This window comes from Buteo buteo, chromosome 11 (assembly GCF_964188355.1).
Source record: "Buteo buteo chromosome 11, bButBut1.hap1.1, whole genome shotgun sequence".
Classification (NCBI taxonomy): domain Eukaryota; kingdom Metazoa; phylum Chordata; class Aves; order Accipitriformes; family Accipitridae; genus Buteo; species Buteo buteo.
The window spans coordinates 20,903,876-20,922,075 of record NC_134181.1 but is presented as its reverse complement, the minus strand read 5'-3'; the positions used below and the strand labels follow the sequence as shown (position 1 = coordinate 20,922,075).

The following is an 18,200-nucleotide window of genomic DNA, read 5'->3' as shown; positions in this document are numbered from 1 at the left end:
CATCAGACAAGTGGGAGCTCACACCAGCTTTTGCAGTCCTGGGATGGATCTTCTCCCTAGGGCTGAAGCCTTATCCTGTAGGTGTGGGTCCCAGCCCTGGAGGAAATAAAACACTCTTGTGACATCCTGCAGGCTGGGGTGGGGTATGGGAACACACATCTGGAAACTGGTGAGAAGACCTCAACCAGATTATTTTATTGGTTCAGATCATAAGAAACTTACTTCTGACACTAAAACCAGAAAGCCTAGTAAACAAATACTTTTGGTTTTTTTTAGGGAAAATACATAGTGAAAAAATCTCACATCTCAAAAAAAAGTACTAATGGTTTGCACTCAGGAAAAGCTTCTGATGCTGCCTGGAAGTCTGTCTTATCTGAACACTGGAGATGAGTTTCTCTACCACCTACAACAGTTTATTGTCTGATTTGGGGTTTTGGTTTTGTTTTTTTTTCCTTCAGTTCTTTACTTGAATAAAGCACCTGCGTTTGAATAATTCAATGATGAGGTTTGTACCACTTTGTTCACAAAATCACAGCAGGGAGTGGTGTTTTTCATGAAATACATCTTTGCCAGCTCCTCTCTGTGAAGGAGTCTTGCTCTGTTTGCTCACTTGCTAAAAGTCTGCCAGGTGGCAAAAAGTGACATGCCCCATGGGCTGATAAAATGGGGGTGATGAGGGGATGCTGGGGCAGCATTCCCTTGTCTGCCTTTAGCCATCTAGAAGGGAAATGTCTGCATCTGAGATGAAGAGTGTTGTGGTCCTTCAGCATCACAGGAGGAAGATGCCTCCAGCATTCCGGATCTCCCTGGTTCCCTCCACAAGATCATGATGGAGGTGAAGAGCTCAGGCTTAGGTAAATCACCTTTACCCATTGCAATTGAGGCAGGTGAATCCTGCCATGAGTTGCTGAATCAAGGAGGGAGAAAGATGCTCTTCTTATGAAGGCAGTAGGTTGGAATTATGAATAACCATCCTGCTTCTGCTGCAGGTTTCTTGTGCAAAGTAATACCCACATGCTCAGATCTCTAATTTATAAACAGGGAATAAGCTATCATCCTCTTGCAAAATACTGGGAGGAATTAGTCATATGTATTAACCTCGCATTCAAAAAGCTATGGAGGAAGGCATCACGAGTTGGAGTGAATTACTGAGATATCTATTAGGATGTTAACATGTATTTTGAATACAGAGTTGGCAAATCTCACTGCCAGAAAATTTGCTAATAATGAATATAAATGAGGCATAAACAGACTCAGCAACTTAATTAGCAAAAATGAATTATTACCCTTGTCCTGATTTTTTTACCCTCTCATAATGTTGATAAAAAATTCACAAAGACTTCAGACAGATCAGTGCTTCTCCAAAGACTTTTGGCTTTAGTTTATTATGGCAAGACATCAACATATGAAATATGTGGCTTCACTTTCGGTGCTGCCCTCCTCACAAACACTAAAAAGGATGGGTTTTGATCAAGCAGGGAAATCAGGCTCCTCACTCAGCAACCATGGAGGAGAGAAATGTGCTGTTTCCCATTCTAACACCTAAAACTTCTTATCATTACCACATCTTTTGTGAGGAGTAATTTGAGTTTCTCCTTTAGCTTCAAAGATAAATGGAATGAAGATTTCAATTTGGATTACTCAGAGGAGGGCTGGAGTTGAACTGGGAAGTCCTTACAGGTACTTGGGAAAAGCAAAACCTCCCTCCTTGGCTTGCTTCTCAGTGCACCACGTTACCGCTCACCAGTGAAGAGGAAGACTACTTTTCTCTTGTCATGGCACAAAAGAATTACCTAAATATGGTTGAAGGTAGAAGTGGGAGAAGGATTGACTATCCTGAGGTAATAAATATTACCGATATAGTCCAGTTACTTTATTAAGTGATATGGAAAGCACAGGAAAATGTTTTCAAAGGAATGAGAGCACTATAAACACTGGTCTCCTCCCAGTAAGACACCAAATGAATGGCACACCTGTCAGCGGAGATGTTTATCTGGTACATCAACTCAGATTTTCTAGGTATTCGTAAATAAACCTCAGTATGCTTCTTGGTCAGTGTCACTGCCTTGTGGTCCATTATTAACAGTATCATTAAGGTACACGCTGGATTTTTTAAGAAGCTAGGGGAACTCTGCACATATAAAATAGGACATTATGTCTCGGTTTTGGTGCTTGCATGATTCCCCTGTAGTCCTTCAAACACACAGCCCTCTAGTTTCTAACACAGCAGCTGCACACATGAGCCACCGTGTTTCTGGAACTCAGGATGCCTTCCAACATGGAAGCTGTATTTAATGGCACTCTGTAATATGAAGTTTCCAAAAGCACTCCCAATGACACTAACAAGAACTCATGCATTCAAAATCCCACCCAAGAGACCCACGGGCCGTGTTGCCTGAAGACAACTGGAGCATCTTCTTGCTTCAGGGGTCGCAGAGCGTAAGCCATGGCACAACCAAGACTGCCTGTCAGGCTTCGGAAGGATGCTGAGAAGGTACAGTGCTCTGCCACAAAACCTCCATGCCACCATCTACTGCGCATGACATTGGCACCTTGGTTCACAATCTGGCCAAGATTTTCAAGATTCACCTGCTGTTAACACAAAGAAATCCTCTGCTGCTATGATCCACTTACCGCACAAATGCAACAGCACAGGGAAACAACACTGCTGAATAGGATGAAGACCTTTGGATTTAGATGCTCTGTTAACATAACATTTGCACCATTTGCTCCAAGCCCGTGGAGCACAAGGTGCAGTAAGGAGGACTCACCCGTTTGGTGTAGTCCATTGCCTTCAGGATGGAGAGGTTCAGCGTCTCCAGTGAGGCCAAGACGTCTTCGTAGTCTCCCATATGGTCAGCGAAATAGTCTGGGAAAACCAAGAGGGACATGAAAGGAACTGTTGATGTAACTTAACGCTTGAAGGCTATGTGACACAGCAAGGTCTATTTATTGGTGGAAAGAAAAAAACAGATATATTTTTATATTCTATATCCTGAGCCAAAGTTACAACTTGTCCTGCAGGGACAAGAAGTGGTGCAATTCCCATGAAGTTTGGGACCATGGTAAAAAAGAGATGTAAGGCACAGTAGCTCCCATTGAAAATAACTTGGCAGGTGCTTTATTTCCATGCCCGTTTCTTCATTTGACCATATCTTGGCTCTCTCCCTCCTATTGCCAACATGGAGAGAGAAGTCGTAAGACAAATCCCCTTTCTATTCCCTTGACAGTCTTTACCACTCAAAGCACCCAAATACCTGCCAGGTTCACCCCAATTTATATGAGCTGAGACCGGCCTTACATCTTTCCCTACATTCCCATCACATTTGCACCTCAGCCCACAATCACAGTTTGCACAGGCTTCTGAGAGCAAAATATGCCTCAAAAGGAAGAGAATGGAGCTGCAAGCTGGACACAAAAGCACATGTTCTCCACACAGAGGGAGTCCACACTTTCTCCATGCCATCCTCATCCCTCCTGCTGAAGGAGTGATCCACGCCAGGCTGCACTGCAGCTCCGGCAGCCGCCAGATGCAATCCCAACCACTCTTCACTAATGCAAAATACAGCCAAAATCAGTGTGACCCCACACAGCTGATGGCTCCATGACGCATATGAGCCCTGGTGTGGTTTTGTGCATGAGCTACGGAGTCCTGGAATTCGCTGTTCACAACAGAAACAGGGAGAGGTGAAGTATGGCAGTGAGGTGTGCAGCGAGTTTGCAGCGTAGATGTGGCGTTACCTGGTTTCTGGGTGGTTGACACAGGCTACAGCTAAAAGCTGTCACTTAAAAGCCACCAGTGCCATTTCTTAGCGCTAAGACGTGAAGCTTCACACTGAGGTGACATCTCTGTGGAATGCAACAAGACATAAATTCCAGGAAACAATCCCACTAACTAGGTTCTCTTGGCTTAATTAGAAGTGCCTATAGCTATTTACAGCCCAAGAACATATCCAAAGGGAAGATGACTTTGGCAGAAACCAGAATGTCATAGCGTGATTGACAGCAGCTGTTTGCGGTTCCACGATAAGCCAAACAGCTTACTCTCACTGCAGTGTGTTTATTTGTGCCATTCTTATTACTTTACTTGGGAAAGAAAAACTGAGCAGATCTTCAAGGTAAAGACTTTTTGTAAGTCCTGAAAGAAAAAGCTGGACGCATACATTTCAGAAGAAATGAGCTGCTGTGGGCAGAGCACAGCCCTCAAGACTGACCAAGGAGCACCTGGGAGGAAAACAGCATTGGCTTAACCGAAGTATTCAGTTCTACTGTTTTAGCCTTATTTACTCATGTGAACATCTGAGTTCAGCTCTTCCTATCCTACATGGTTCTTGCTGATGGCTCCTACACGTCTGCAGAGAGCAATGAGATCAATGCTCAGGAGATGAGCATCACTGCAACCCAGGGCTGGTGTGGGAAGAGGTGGGTGCCACTCTTCCCAGCAAAGCCATCACCCACCACCCTGGCAGTCTGCAACAGGTCGACGTGCATCTCCTGTTTGTAGAGTACACCTCAGTTTGCTGGACAGTTTGTACTATTACATGCAATGTCTGTGTTTCATTTAAACTGAAAGGTGGCAGGTACAATTTCCTAGCTGTACTCACATTTTCTGGGTGTATTAGGTGCTCCCAGGTATGACTGGGAGCTCCTCTGGGGGTAGGGAGCTGCACAACCATGTTTAAGTCAGTCTAGGTGTTGGTGATTGTTGCATTTGTTGGCAGGAAAAAAATGGGAACTTTGTGAGAGGCTACCTGATACAGATCAAGCCATATCAAATTTCCCATATAAGCTGCAGGGCTCAAGAAATCCCTTTTAAGATGCTCTCAACATCTTACAACACACAACCCATGTCAAGAGAGAGACCACAGCTTCCATTTAGCCAAAATGAGGTTTTATGTTTAAACTAATACTTAGAAGAGTAGCAAGCAAATAAGAAATTGCAGGCAAGAGCAGGTATTCAGCAGATAACAGATCTAGGCAGGATCTCTCCCTGATTGATCCTTCCTCCGGCTTCCCAAAGGATGTGATGGGTTTATCTCCCTCCTCTCCTGGCAGCTTCACCCCTGGGAGAGGCAGCAAGGTGGGATCACGCTGGGTGACAGCTATGTGATTTTCTGATTTTATCAGACTGATGGAGAAAGCAGGGTGGGGTCAAGCAAGGACATTACTACCCCTGTATTTGCTGGCAAGGTTGATGGTACAAGCTGTGGGGTTTTGATTTCTTGGGGCAGCTGGCAAGAAGACCTAATGCAATGAGAAAAGAGTGATGGGAACAAGCCCATCGTATTGTCGGCAAACCAAAAGGTTTTTATGGAAGGCTTAGTTTCTTGCATACCAAAAAACAAGTGGGGATAACCAACTGAAAGTCTGCTGCAGGCTTGAATGCTCAAAATCCTGCTGTTAGAAAGGCAGGGTGTTGGCAGGGGTTAAGTACACCAGGCGGAGAGAAACCCTAGACAATCTCCTGGTGCAGGCAGAGCCGCAGGCTGTGATGGACAGAGAGGTCTTAAAAGTATCGGGAATGACGAGTAACCGCCTGGTGCTGGCACGGGCGCCCCGGCAAGCGCCTTTCTGGCTGCGCAACCCGCTCTCAGCCAGGCCTCTGAAGGCTGTCATTAGTGGCAAAGTGATGAAAGTACATGGCGAAGACCTGCTAAAGTGGCTTTGTATGTTCTTCTGCATGCTGGCACAGGAGGGGAGGAGAAGAGACGGATGTGCAAGGCCACACACCTCTGTCTCCCCAGGTCCTCCCAAAAAGCTGGGGTGCAGGAAATGTTTCCTAATACCAAGTGTCCATGGAAAAATACACCCGAGTGAGCAGCAGGAGCCCCGTGCATGAGTCACCTCCTATTAAGGCAAAGCCCTTCAGAAATCCTGGCAGGAAATATTTCCTTTCTGGTCAAGGTGTGGAACAAAACATTATCAGAGATTTCCATTTCGGCCTTTAATTTCTGCAAGCTGTGGGAGGTGCAGCAGAGGTGGTGTACTCCTTAGGCAGCCTGCTGGGAAACACGAAGGTTTGCCTAAGGAGAAACATGTTATGGGTATTGCAGAGGGGTACCGGTTTATTGAACGCCAGAGTGGAGCCAGAAGCCATGACATTGCCAGAAATTAAACTCCAGCTTGTTATTGAACGGCAGCGAGGTGCTCCACTCAGCTCTGACCCCATTTGTGTTGCAAGAAAATGAAAAAAAGTTTTACCCGTTTTTCCGTGGAACAAGTGGCAAAGCAGCAGAAGTGCTGAGACACCCCACCCCCAACTCCACAGCCACCATGGCACCACCAGCTTTGTAGCAGGTTTCATGCATCCTTCAAAAGCACACGTGCATGTAATGATTGCTTTCACCCCAAAAGAGGGACCGCACTCACCGCACAGCTCCTTGGTGTCCACGTTGCTGGAAGAGGGGAGGACGAAGCAGAGGAGGAAGCAGGAAAAAAGGAGAGAGAAAGATGATTTTAATGTAAAGGACAGCTGAAGGCTACAGTTAGGATTTCTGCAGGCTTAACCCCAGATACCCACCTGCAACATCACCTGCCCCCTCAGCATCCCCCAGCCGTGGGTGGGGACAGCCTAAGGAGAAGGCAACGGCTGGTGCCACTCAGGACATCCACACACCTCCACACCTTCAGCATTGGTGCAGTTGGGATGGGTTCGCACATTATTTTGGATATTACCTGAGGGGGAAAAGGGGATCTGTGCATCCCCCCCTGGGGGTGGACCTGTGCCTGTGGGAAACTCTGTACCCACTCAGCACAACAACTCCTCTGCCTTCCTCCCAAATATCTACCCCGGTGAGGCACCTGCTGTGGCACAGGAATCTGTTCCCATTTGCTTGGAATAAAAATTTGCAAAATTTACTTTACTAGATGGATCAGTTCTCCTGACTCTGCCCCCACGAAGCATCCACGGGGCTGTGCACGGTTCCTGCCTGGGACTCCCTCTGGACAAAACTGCACAATTACTTCTTAAGACATGAACATTTAGTTTACGTAACGACATCTCAACAGACAACCTGCTTGGGAAATAAAGATTGCTGCTAATCTCTTTGTGCCTCAGATTCCCCCACAATTCTTAGTGCTGTTCAAGCACTGGAATGATGTCTTAATAGAACTATATTTTATCAATCCATTTATGCCTTAGAAAGCTATTTCTTTAACAAAACTCATCACTGCTCTGTCTGACCTGTCAACATAAGTGGATTAGGGAAAGAGATGTTTTCAATACCGCTTTCATTAGTGGCATCCTCCCACAGCCCTGCCCCAGACCCCGAAATCCTCCCGATCACTTGCCCATGCCCTGACTGACAGGTCTGTTCCCAGCCCACAGGACCTGGGCTCTTCCCTCCCTCCCTGACCTGAAGCTTTCACTTGCCACTGGCCCTCTCTTGGGATGAAATATCCTTCTGAAGGGATGACGCGTGATGGGAAAGCATTAATTTGGGATTGCTGTCTTCACTTCCAAGGCCACGCTTGAACCCTATCATCGAGGATTCATGACACAAAGCACGATGCCTTTGCAGCAAGCTGAAGTACCCAGGAAACTCTCATCTCGGCTGAAATCTTTTGCCATCTTCTGCAGCAGGCTCAGACCCCATGTGAGCAGAGCAGCCTCAGTGGGCTGTGCGTGGCAGCAGGACAGATCACAGGCTGCGTTTCCCACTCAAATAGCACTCAAGAGCACTTCTGCTTTAGCAGAAAGACTAATGTAGGAGATTTTTTCTTTCTATTTAGGCTCTGCCTGGGAAGATGCAAGTTCCTGCAGCTCGGGCACCCTGCTGACCTCTCACTAGATACATTTCATCCCCTAGGCATGTTAGCCGGGTGCACAACAGCTAAGCGGAAACACATGTGTGCACTGGTGATATCTGGGGAGGAAATTCCCCAAATTCACAGTGCCACTCATGCGCAGGGTCTCCCCAAAAGCAGCCCCAGGAGACGGTACCGGGGACCCATTCACCACCAATTCTGAGCTGTGGGACCCGCTGAGCACTGGAGGCGAACACAAACATCTTGATGCTCCGAGATGTCGGCTGCCAGAAAGGTGCCACTCGACCTGTCTCACGCTGTAAAAGCACATGTTACTGAATCATGCAGCCTTTTGGGTAACTGATGTCTGTCACAGTATAAAAAAAGTAATTTCTTATCTCAGCCACCTTCGTGGTGCAGGATATATGGCGTGACAGCTGCTGGCAGCAAACCTACTGGCACGAGCTTCAGCCAGAGGTACAGGCAGCACAGGCATCTCTCTGCAAAACGAGCTTTCACACTACTTTATCTTAATTCTCTCGGAGTTTTATCATCTTTCTCAAACCCTGGAATTACTTCACTGAATCCTATAAAACTCCCTGGGGATGCTGCAAGCTCAATTTCCCTGACTTGATGTTCTCATGCCCAAATCTACTGCTTATGCAGATCCGAAACACTCCCCAAAAGAGCCAACTCCTGACCGAATAGTCCACAGAGCTTTGGCAGCATGCGATAACTAACATGGAGCCTCAGCAATTCACAGGCAGAGAAAATTCAGGTGGGGGAGAAAACCCAGAAGATGCATTTCCAGCACTGGCACAGCCCCATGCCTGTCCGAGGACCGGGGTCAGCCTTTCATCAAAGCTCTCACCAGCATGGAGCCTGGGAAGTCAACCAATACTCGCAGACACATGCACAGGAGTAGTTTTTACATCAGCAACACCCACAAAGTGCTTAAATAACATTTTTCAGAAGCCAGTTAGTGTTTATAAACACCTACTGAAGTGGGTATGGGTTTGCAGCTAGGGCATGTTACTAAGAAGAAAAAAAATCTATTATTGTATTCCACATGGTTTTGCATTGTAATTATTGATCTGCTGCTGCCAAAAATGGTCTTCTACTTCCTCACATCCTGCCATCATATTATTTAACTTAATTGTGCTTGAATGTTAACTTGGTTGAGAAGTTGCTTTTAATTTTAAGCCATCTTGCATTAAGAATAAGCCTAATTAAAGAAATTACTGAAGTCATAAGCTGACTTAATAAAAAGTATGATAATGTTCAGATGAAAATTTGTATGGAGAAATCAATGTGTACTTGAGCACAACCCACAGCATTTCCTAGGATGTTTCCATCCCACAGCAGCGTGCCCATCGGGAACGTCCCTGACACACAGCCACATCCCCATTGGTGTTACAGGAGTTTTATTGCCTGACATGGGTGCTGCACAGCTGAACACACAAAGCAAGGGATGTGCAATACCCAAATACGAAACAATTTACAAGCTGCTCTGTAGTTTGATGCTTTAGTAACTAACCATCCCATGGGTTCTGCCAGTAGGAATTTTTTATGATGCAAATATTCAGCATCTGGGCTTCAAGCCTTGTGAAACGGGAGGTGGTAGTTACCCACAAATACCCTCGCCATCCCTAACCCTTCATCCCAGCACTGCCATTCAGTGGAGATTTTTGAAGTGGTCACATATCACAAAGACCTTTGAAATGAAAACATTTTGATGAGCATTAGTTACCAAATTTGTTTTTTTTTCAGCTGCCAAATATTCAACATTCCCATAAGCTACAATAAACTAAAAAGAAAAATCTCAGCAAGTTGTTCTCATTCTTTCAGAAAAAAAAAAATCTTTCTGCTACTGGAACACTTGTCTGTGAATTAGCTTTTAATTTTAAGCATTCTTACATTAATAGTATGACTAATTAAAGAACTTACTGAAGCCATAACCCAACTAACTAAGCAGAATATAAAAATGTTCAAGTGAAACTTCAAATGAAGAAATCATTAGACTCCTGTGTTATACAGTTTTTTCTGCATAGTAGAGGCCACATCTTTCTGATCTCTTTCTGAAACCAGTCTTTCTTTCAAACTAGAAAAAAAAAATCAAGAAAATTCAAGTCTTTTTGGTTTCAGGCCTTTTTCTCTGTTTTCCAACCGATGAAGCTGCAACGTGGAGCAGCACAACCTTGCATCCCTAACCTCACTGGGGATGTGTACCCTTTGAGATTACTTTCCAACGCAAAGATATACCTCAGAGATCTTCCATTTGCCACTTGGGACCTAATTTCTCCAACAGAAATAGGAGCCAAACACAAGCGCTCAGCTTTCAACCTAGAGTATCTTCTGAAAAATCACGAGTCCAAGCCATAAGCTCATTTGGCCACAAAAAGGATTATTTGTTGCTCACCACCCACCACCATTTAAATACGCTGGGATAATTTGACCAGATAAACATATTGGCAATAGGGAAATAGTTTTCCCTACTGGTTTACATCCAGCTATTTCAAAGAAAAAGCAAAGTCCTCAAAGCATGATACTCCCTCCCCTCATACATGGGAGTTTAAAGAGCAACAACCATGCTGTGAGATCATCTCCTCAGTGGGCTTAATTACGTGAATTTGCCCAGAGAGTGATCATTGGCGTACGGCCAGCAAGAGGAGGCGGCTGCCCAGAGTAGTTGCTGTGCCTCCTGCGTACTCCAGAGAAATGCATTTCTTCCCCCAAAACCCTACCCAATGTTAAAATATGGTTTGATGAGCGCCTGAGCTAACGAGGATCCCTGGAAAGCCACCTCTTTGCCTTGCTGTGTCCCTGATTGCAGATTTTCCAGTGGATGGGCTTTAATCAGAGTTGTCCCTGTACTGACTGATGCTGTTCCATCAGTTCAAATCACTTAGAAGCTTTCTTTTCTTCTTTACCCGCCTTTCTTGAAACATGTTGCCATCTTTGAGACTTTCTTCCAGGGAACAGTGGGGTGGGAACACCAGACAGAGGGCACATTGCAGCAGGGTGTCCAACAGCCCAGGGATTACGAGCTCAAGCCAGGCATCCCAGCAGCCAGGTCTCTGTCTGGGTGACCGTCTCCCATGTAACCTCCAGGTCTCAGCTCGGAAGCTCCAGATCAGCCCAGCACTTTGTTTAAGCAAATCAGCATTTTCCAGCAGGAAAAAAGTATTTCTGGAAATTTCTCACCATGATTGTTTGCTTTAGCTCTTAATAAGCAAGGCCAGTGCAGCGCAGCACTGGAAGGGGTTACCCAGAGAGCATCCCAGGAGGTCTTCAAGGCTCAGCAGGGAAAAGCCAGGGCTGTCCTGGTCCGGTGCTGGTCCCACTACTGGGGACTAGAGCTGGACTAGAGCCCTGCTGAGGTCCCTTCCAATCAAAAGAGCCATGAATCTACCATCCAGCCTCTCTCACTCTCTTTCCCAGCATCTCCCCATCTTCCTAAGGCAAAGCTGTCAGCCTCTGACTTGCTGCTCTTCAATTATAGAGAGAAGCAGAAAAGTTATCTCAGAATGGAAAAGATAACGTGGAGGAGCGGAGAGTGAAATTCCCTTCTTGGGTTCCAGCTCAGCCAAGGGAAAGGTGTCCCAGGCTCTCCCAACGGGTGGCACAATCAGAAACATAATGGCAATTCAGAAGTTGCAAATACATCAAAGTCTCATCTTCATAGCGTATTTCTCTATTTCTCATGCAAATAGCTGCCTGGATGTGCTGCTCAAATGCCACATAATAACCCTTTCACTTCAGCAGATGAAAGGTTTGCATCAGCAGCCACACGGCTTAGTTGCTTCACCAGCACAGAAAATGGAGGTTTTTCTGAAATCACGTTCTACTTTTATTTCCATCTTCTATTCATAGCTTTGGGTTTGCTACAAGGCTTCAAATGAGCATGGAAGCAAATTATCCTCCAGTGTTAGCCACCTGCAAAACTAATTTTCATTTAGGAAAGACTAAAAAACAACATGTGCAGCTGGAAAGTATTATTACATCTGATGATATGCCTTCTAGTCCCAGCAGCAACAGTGCTGTGTTATCTCAACACCTCAGAAGTGGAAAATGTACATCCAGATGCCTACTAAGGGGTTATAGATGGTCACTAATAACTGAAACATTTTTACACAAACCCCAGAGCAAGAGAAATTATTCCAGGCAGAGCAAGAGAAATACCAAATACTGGATGCCAGCCAGGAGCTGAATAACTTTAATTCTAAGGAACTAAGCAACTTTCCAAGCCTATCATCGTACTCTTCTGGAGAACCCTGCTAAATCCTTCCCAAGACCTATCCACTTGCTTTAAAAAAACCCACTACTCTTATAGTATGACATAAAAAAAGGACTTCCAAAATCTGAGGTGCCACATGCAAAGAAACAGCATAAACCATATGCCAAGGCTGTCCACAACCAGAAGTGCATCCAGCCAGCTGCAGGTTTGAATGACATAGGCAGACAAGTATTCATAACATATGTCAGTTTGGGCCTTAATTTCTTTAGCTGTGGCAAGCTGGCAGCCAGGGCTGTGGTGTCCACCTGGCTCCTACTTTAAAGGATGGTCTTAATCTCCTGTCAAATGTCCCTGCTTCCCACACAAAATAAATTTAAAATGTATTTTGCAGTGCGCTTCGGCAGGAATAATTCAAAGATGTGTGTACTGACACAGGCACACTTGCCCTGCACACGATTCAGTACAACCAATAAATAGAGTGAGCAGTGAGTCTTAAATAACCCAGCATGTATTCATTCAGCTCTGCTTTTTCCTGTTGGGCAGGGAGTACCACCTATTTAAATGCCCAGAGTGGATGGAGGAGAGCCCATTTGCATGAGCTGACAGAGGGCTCACGATTCACTCCAGACGGAAGTTTCTCCCCAAATCCGTGTTATATGAAACAGGGGCAGTTTTGCAGAGTCCATGCGGATCACCATGTAACTGGGACACTGCCAGCACTGGAGCCAATGATTTAGATTGAAACACCTACAGGGAACAGCTCCGATGGGGGCTTCTGAAACAGAGAGAAATGCTGCCTTCTCCAAAGCAAAACTAACAACTTTATTCTTCCCCTGGCATGTGCTCCATCATCGAGCACCTGGGGAGCACAGTAAGGGGGTCTGAAAGCCCAGCAGTGAATCATGTCTTTCTCTGAAGCACTGTTACCACAGAGAAGAAAAGACAGGGACAAAGAAGTGCCCAGAAAAAAAAAAAGCAAAAGGAGGATTTTTGTATGAAGTTTTCACATATAGACTTTGTATTACGAAGATCCTCATCACCTATGGTGCGTTATTTGGGATTAGAACAGATTCTAGGTACTCTGGGAGACAATCCCTTTCCTCCTACTTGCCCTTGCTATTGGCAGGATTTTCGTTCACCAGTTTGAAGGCTGAAGTCTAGTGTCCCCAAGGATGTTTTCCCACCTAAACCCAGGGTGCAGCCCCTTCCTGCCCCTTACACAGCCTTCCTCTGGATTTAGGCAGATGATGACCATGATAGGGACAATTTTGCTTCTTTTCCACACCACATGGCCACCGTGGCTAATGCCACTCAGCAAGACAGAAGGTGAGCAGCAGCAGGGCTGCACAGCAAATCTGTATTCAGACCCACTAAATAGTAATATTTTAACATTTTAATATTAATATTTTCATATGGCTTTCTCTGTGGCTCCTCACCTTGACAAGCCATCTGCATTCTCATTAATACAGACATTGCCCAGATCCAGTTTTCAAAGCATAAGCCTACATTCATTGGAAATGCTAGTGCCCAAAGCTATGTGCTCTGCACTGTGCGCTTTGCTCCAGAGCACTGGGGCAGCAGACTCCTCATTACAAGCCAGTAATCCAGAAAACTCTGATTTTTTTCAAGGTAAACCGAGCTGACCTTCAGTATAAACAAGCACGGTAAATCTGGCAGGCTCAGGTTAAAACACACTCCTTGACTCATCCTGCTTCAAGGCTGTTCCCTCCCTACACAAGAAGTCCCTGTGAAGTTGCTGCAGTGTCACACTGGGAGGTCAGGACGGACCTGCTCTGCCTGCAGAAACACAGAGAGAAGCCACGAGGTCCTGGCTCCCTGCTGAGCACTGGCAGGTAGGGCTCTCGCTGCCCAAACCAGACAAAAAGCATCTCAGATACCCACATCTGTGGTTTCAGCATCACCAAAGACGCTCCTTTCGGTGACCTTCTAGCATGATGGGGAAGACCAGCAGAAGAACTTCACTCCCTTCTCCTCCTCCTGAATGTGGAAGCCCCTGGGCAGACCCTGAGCGTGGCTGGTGGCTCTCCAGGGGACAGTCACACCCTCAGCAAGTGCCACCTTGCCTTACAGCCACTGCGCAGCCCAGGGTGTAGGGTTTACAAGCAGACCTGCTCACGGGCATCCTTTCCACCATGCCAGAAGATGCTGAGTTCAGCTTGGAGCAGCTTTCATACCTCTGCAGTAAGGTGCCTGCGTTACGAAGGCTATTCCAGCTCTGCTTGCAAAGGAAAAGGGAAAAATAAAAGGATGGTAAGCACTGAATACTAGCTCCTAATTGATTCCTCATGATGCTGAATCCCACAGGTGGGCGGCACACTTTGCGGAGCAAGAGGTCCAAAAAAGCCTGCGATACCCGAGTGCAGATGTCCTGCCTGGCAGCGTGGTGCAGAAAGGCGGTTGCCATAGCACTCAACATGAGCTGTAATTAGGGGTGTGATGGAAAGATGTCTCTCGTCTAGCCAATGACCCACAGTAAAATTGCATTTTTCTTGTAGCAGTAATAAACCACATAAAAACAATGCAAAGAGGCTATTAAACTTGCTAAAGAGAATCTCTGAAGTCCAAAACTATCAAAGCCAAGGTACGGATGCAGCAGCCGAAGAGAGCTCTGCCCCCCCGACCCCGTCACAGCTGCTGGTTTTCTCCTATGGGATCCATCCCCACCTCTCCCAGCAGAGCCCCTTACCCCGGCCACAATTTCACACTCATCACAATCCTCGAGGAAAGGCTTTTGGTGTGGATTTTCCTGGGTTTGGAAAAGGGAAAACTTTTCTGCAATGACAGCTCACACTTTCGCAGAGGCTCCCGTGAGTGACCCCATCGGCCCCAGTGGCCCACGTACGCCGTTCCCCTCCCCACGGCCATGGGCGAGGGCTGTGCGCAGGGTGCAAGGTACAAGGAGCACAAGGCCCATATACGCACGCTGGGGCTTGGTTTGGCAATAACGCCTGCTAGCAGCAATATTCCTGCTTTTGCTTGTGCAGCTGATAAAACCAGCATGGGCACTTCGTCAGGGTGGGGAGGATTAAACACCCCTCTTTTGTAACACACTCTTTCTGCAGCACAACTCTCAGAGTTTCCATTTCCTTTCAGGGAATCAATATCTACCGTAAAGGTAGAGACCATTACAACATGACGTGTTATTTGCTCGGTTTCTCATTTTTAAAGACTCCCACCTGCTGCTATATTTCAAGGCTGGTTCAGGTCCTCACTCCCTTGGCATACTGATTTATTCTGCAGTCACAGACATTTATGAAGCTCCGGGTCCCACCTAATGTCAGCCTGCCCCGTGCAAGCCTCCGTGCAACCTGATTTCCTACCTACAGCTGCAGGTACAGGTCAGAAATAGCACAGCGAAGAGCCCAGTTGCATCTCCCACATCCTCAGAAAGTCCTGAGCTGTAAACCATCCCCGATGCAGACCAGATGCTTTCATCAGTAGTTTCAAGACAACCAAGATAACATTTTCTATGCAGTGAGGTATTTGACAGAGCAAAACACCCAGCTCTAACCATTAAGGACACCAAGAAAAGTGACTGAATGTGGATAAAAATGAAACTAATGGTCTGGATGCTGTTGGAAAACATGCTCTAAACTCTCGCTAGTTAAAAGAGAAATAAATGTCACTTTGGAAAAAGGCAGGGGCAATAAAGTGGCACCTGCAGAGTACCAGACATTTGTTTGTTCATTCATCAGCAACTGCAATATGGCATTTCAGGCTGTCAGCTGCTGCTTTGTCACACAGCTCTGGAGCCGGAGTCCGGGTACCGCTGATGAGCTGGGCTCAGCATCGGTGAGGCTCTGCCCTTCCTGCCCCATCACTTCTATAAATCAAAAAGGGCAGCATAAAGGTGCAATTTTCCACAAAGTACTCATCATTAATCCAAATCCCCAAACTCCGTGGAGTGCAGGAGAAGCCCAAGGCAGAGATGTCCCACCACTGCTCTCCCTGCCTGCCCTCTGCAAAGCATGGCACCTCGTTGTGGGGTGGGGGACACCACAGCCTTCTGCTTCAGCTGGGGGCAAGGGGATAGGTTCCCCCCCCCCATATCCGACTGGGCCACCCAAGATCTGCAGGTTAACAGCAAAAACTGGTGGGGTTGTTTCTGCCTGTGGAAGAAAATTTGGGGTGATTAAGGCATGTTCCTCTTGTGTCTCTCTTTGTACCTTGTAAGACTATTTCACAGTCTATTAATAATAATCAATGTCTTCTCTCTCTGCTTTGTCAGAGGTGGACATGCACTTGCAAAAGAAAATCTCTTGAAAAGCTCCCAAAAGCTGTGAACAAGATGACAACACAATAAAATGCCTGTTTACAGTGCAATTGATATCCTGAAAAACACATCAGTGCAGCACACTGATCTACGAAGATTAATCCAACAGTTGGTTTCTAAGCACAGTCATTGCCTTAAATTAAACAGACGCTTAATACAGTACTAAACATTTTCAAGTCTGTGTGTGCCAAATCCTGAATAAATTGCATCTAAACCCTCAACTTTTTGGAGGGGGGATGGATGACCTGATCTTAAAAATATCACTCTGCCCACAAGTACATCAAAGAAAAGAGAAGGCAGGTTTAATTACAGTCTACAAGTAACTTAGCTGCTAGGAGGGATGCCACTTCCAAATTCATTGAGCTGCCTATTTTTATATACACACTTGGGCCCAGTGTGTATATACACTGGGTTATATCAGCTCTCATTTAATTTATCCCCAGACAGTGCCAGGCAAAACTGGGACTAAAAGCCTCGGAAGGACGGGCTGTACATGCCATGGCCAGCACAGAGACAGCACAGGCAACCTCCCCTTTGCTCTCAGGGTAGTTCCACCAGCTCTGCTTTGGAAACACAGCATGATCTTTTGTGATATTTACATCAAGTTACATTGAGATAATTGATTATTTAATTTTGGCATCCTGGTCCCATGCAGAGCCTGTATCTTCAGACTGAATCCTACACACAGCCTGCTTTAAACCGAGCTCTTCATCATGCACATGCATTTCATGAACAGTAAGCACAGCAGTTGCATCTGAGTTAACGAGGCATCAATTTTGCTGTCAGGCTTGTTCAAACTGATCAGCCTCAAGACAGACTTTTAAATACCAGCTGTTTGTGATGCATTTGGACCACTCTGTAATGTCAGCTCTATTACTGGGATAGCTACTGTAACTATTTTGGTTTTGTGTAATAGGGGTCCCCTGTCTGCAGAAAAATATAAAGAAAAAGGAAGGAAAATAATGTGTTTGACCTATGATGCTTATTTATGAAATCATGACATAGCCCTCCTGCCATGGGGTGCTCAATAAAGTGCTTTAAAAACCAAAGAAACAGAAAGTTGTCCAGGTGGGCTCCTGTCCACCACTCAGCCTTTGAACCCATGAGTGTTTTTCCAGTCTGGCCAGCTCAATAATATTTTCCCAGCTGCTTTGTTAAAAGCCGACAACGTCCACAAGCATATTAAAGCCTAATCAGCATTCAGATAGGACTGCTTCATGCACACCCTGCATATAGGGAGCAATCCTACAGTGCCACATGCCAAAAGCAAGAGCGGTGGCAATCTAAGCGGCTGTCAGGTACTGCTCACTCACATTTATGCAGCATCTCTTCTTCTCCCAGTTGTGATGCTGGGTGGCGACTGGAGGGGCTCAGGTCATCACCCCACCAAATACCACTGCAGGGAACTTGAGGGCGCTTGCAAAGCCAACACTGCTCTTCACCACGACAGGGACAAGAACAAGATAGGTGTGTGAATGCAGTGATAAACCAGTTATAAATGTGGAAAAGATTTATGTATGCATAACAGGGACTGGAAGTCACTGCCTGGATTTCAGAGCGGTACCGTGCTGGACCCTGCAGGGCTGAGTTACCCAGAGAAGAGCTGTTTGACTGAACGACCTTGCCCAGCCGTGCTGGGGTGCTGGTGTCCTGGTCCTCCTTGGGAAGAAAGCCAAGGGATGTTGTGATTTTTCACCTTCACAGGGGCAGGTTAATGGCACCAATAACTTTCCATGGCTTGCAGTAAAGCTATACTTCAGCTGGTTTTGCACAGAGACAAACTTCCCTCCACTTCTTGGCCCTCTCGTTTCCATCAAAAGTCACTTATGCATGTTTTTAACCTCTCGTTATTTCTTTTAGCTCAATTTTCAAAGCAAACCATTAAAACAAATAAATACTCCTTCCTTTTTGGGGGAGGAGAGG

At 46.0% G+C, this 18,200-nt stretch overlaps 1 protein-coding gene across 2 annotated transcripts in view; it reads right to left on the bottom strand.

The window, feature by feature from the left end:
- Nucleotides 1–18,200, bottom strand: part of NECAB2 (N-terminal EF-hand calcium binding protein 2) — a 101,958-nt gene that overhangs the window by 17,228 nt on the left and 66,530 nt on the right. The window contains exons 4-5 of one of the 2 annotated variants that reach the window (XM_075039383.1): nt 6,370–6,395; nt 2,772–2,869 (exon numbers count right to left, since the gene is read on the bottom strand). In XM_075039383.1, the coding sequence (XP_074895484.1) occupies nt 2,772–2,852 (81 nt within the window). In that variant the 5' untranslated portion in view covers nt 2,853–2,869; nt 6,370–6,395. The remainder of the gene's footprint in view (nt 1–2,771; nt 2,870–6,369; nt 6,396–18,200) is intronic. The other variant, XM_075039382.1, reaches the window with a different exon arrangement.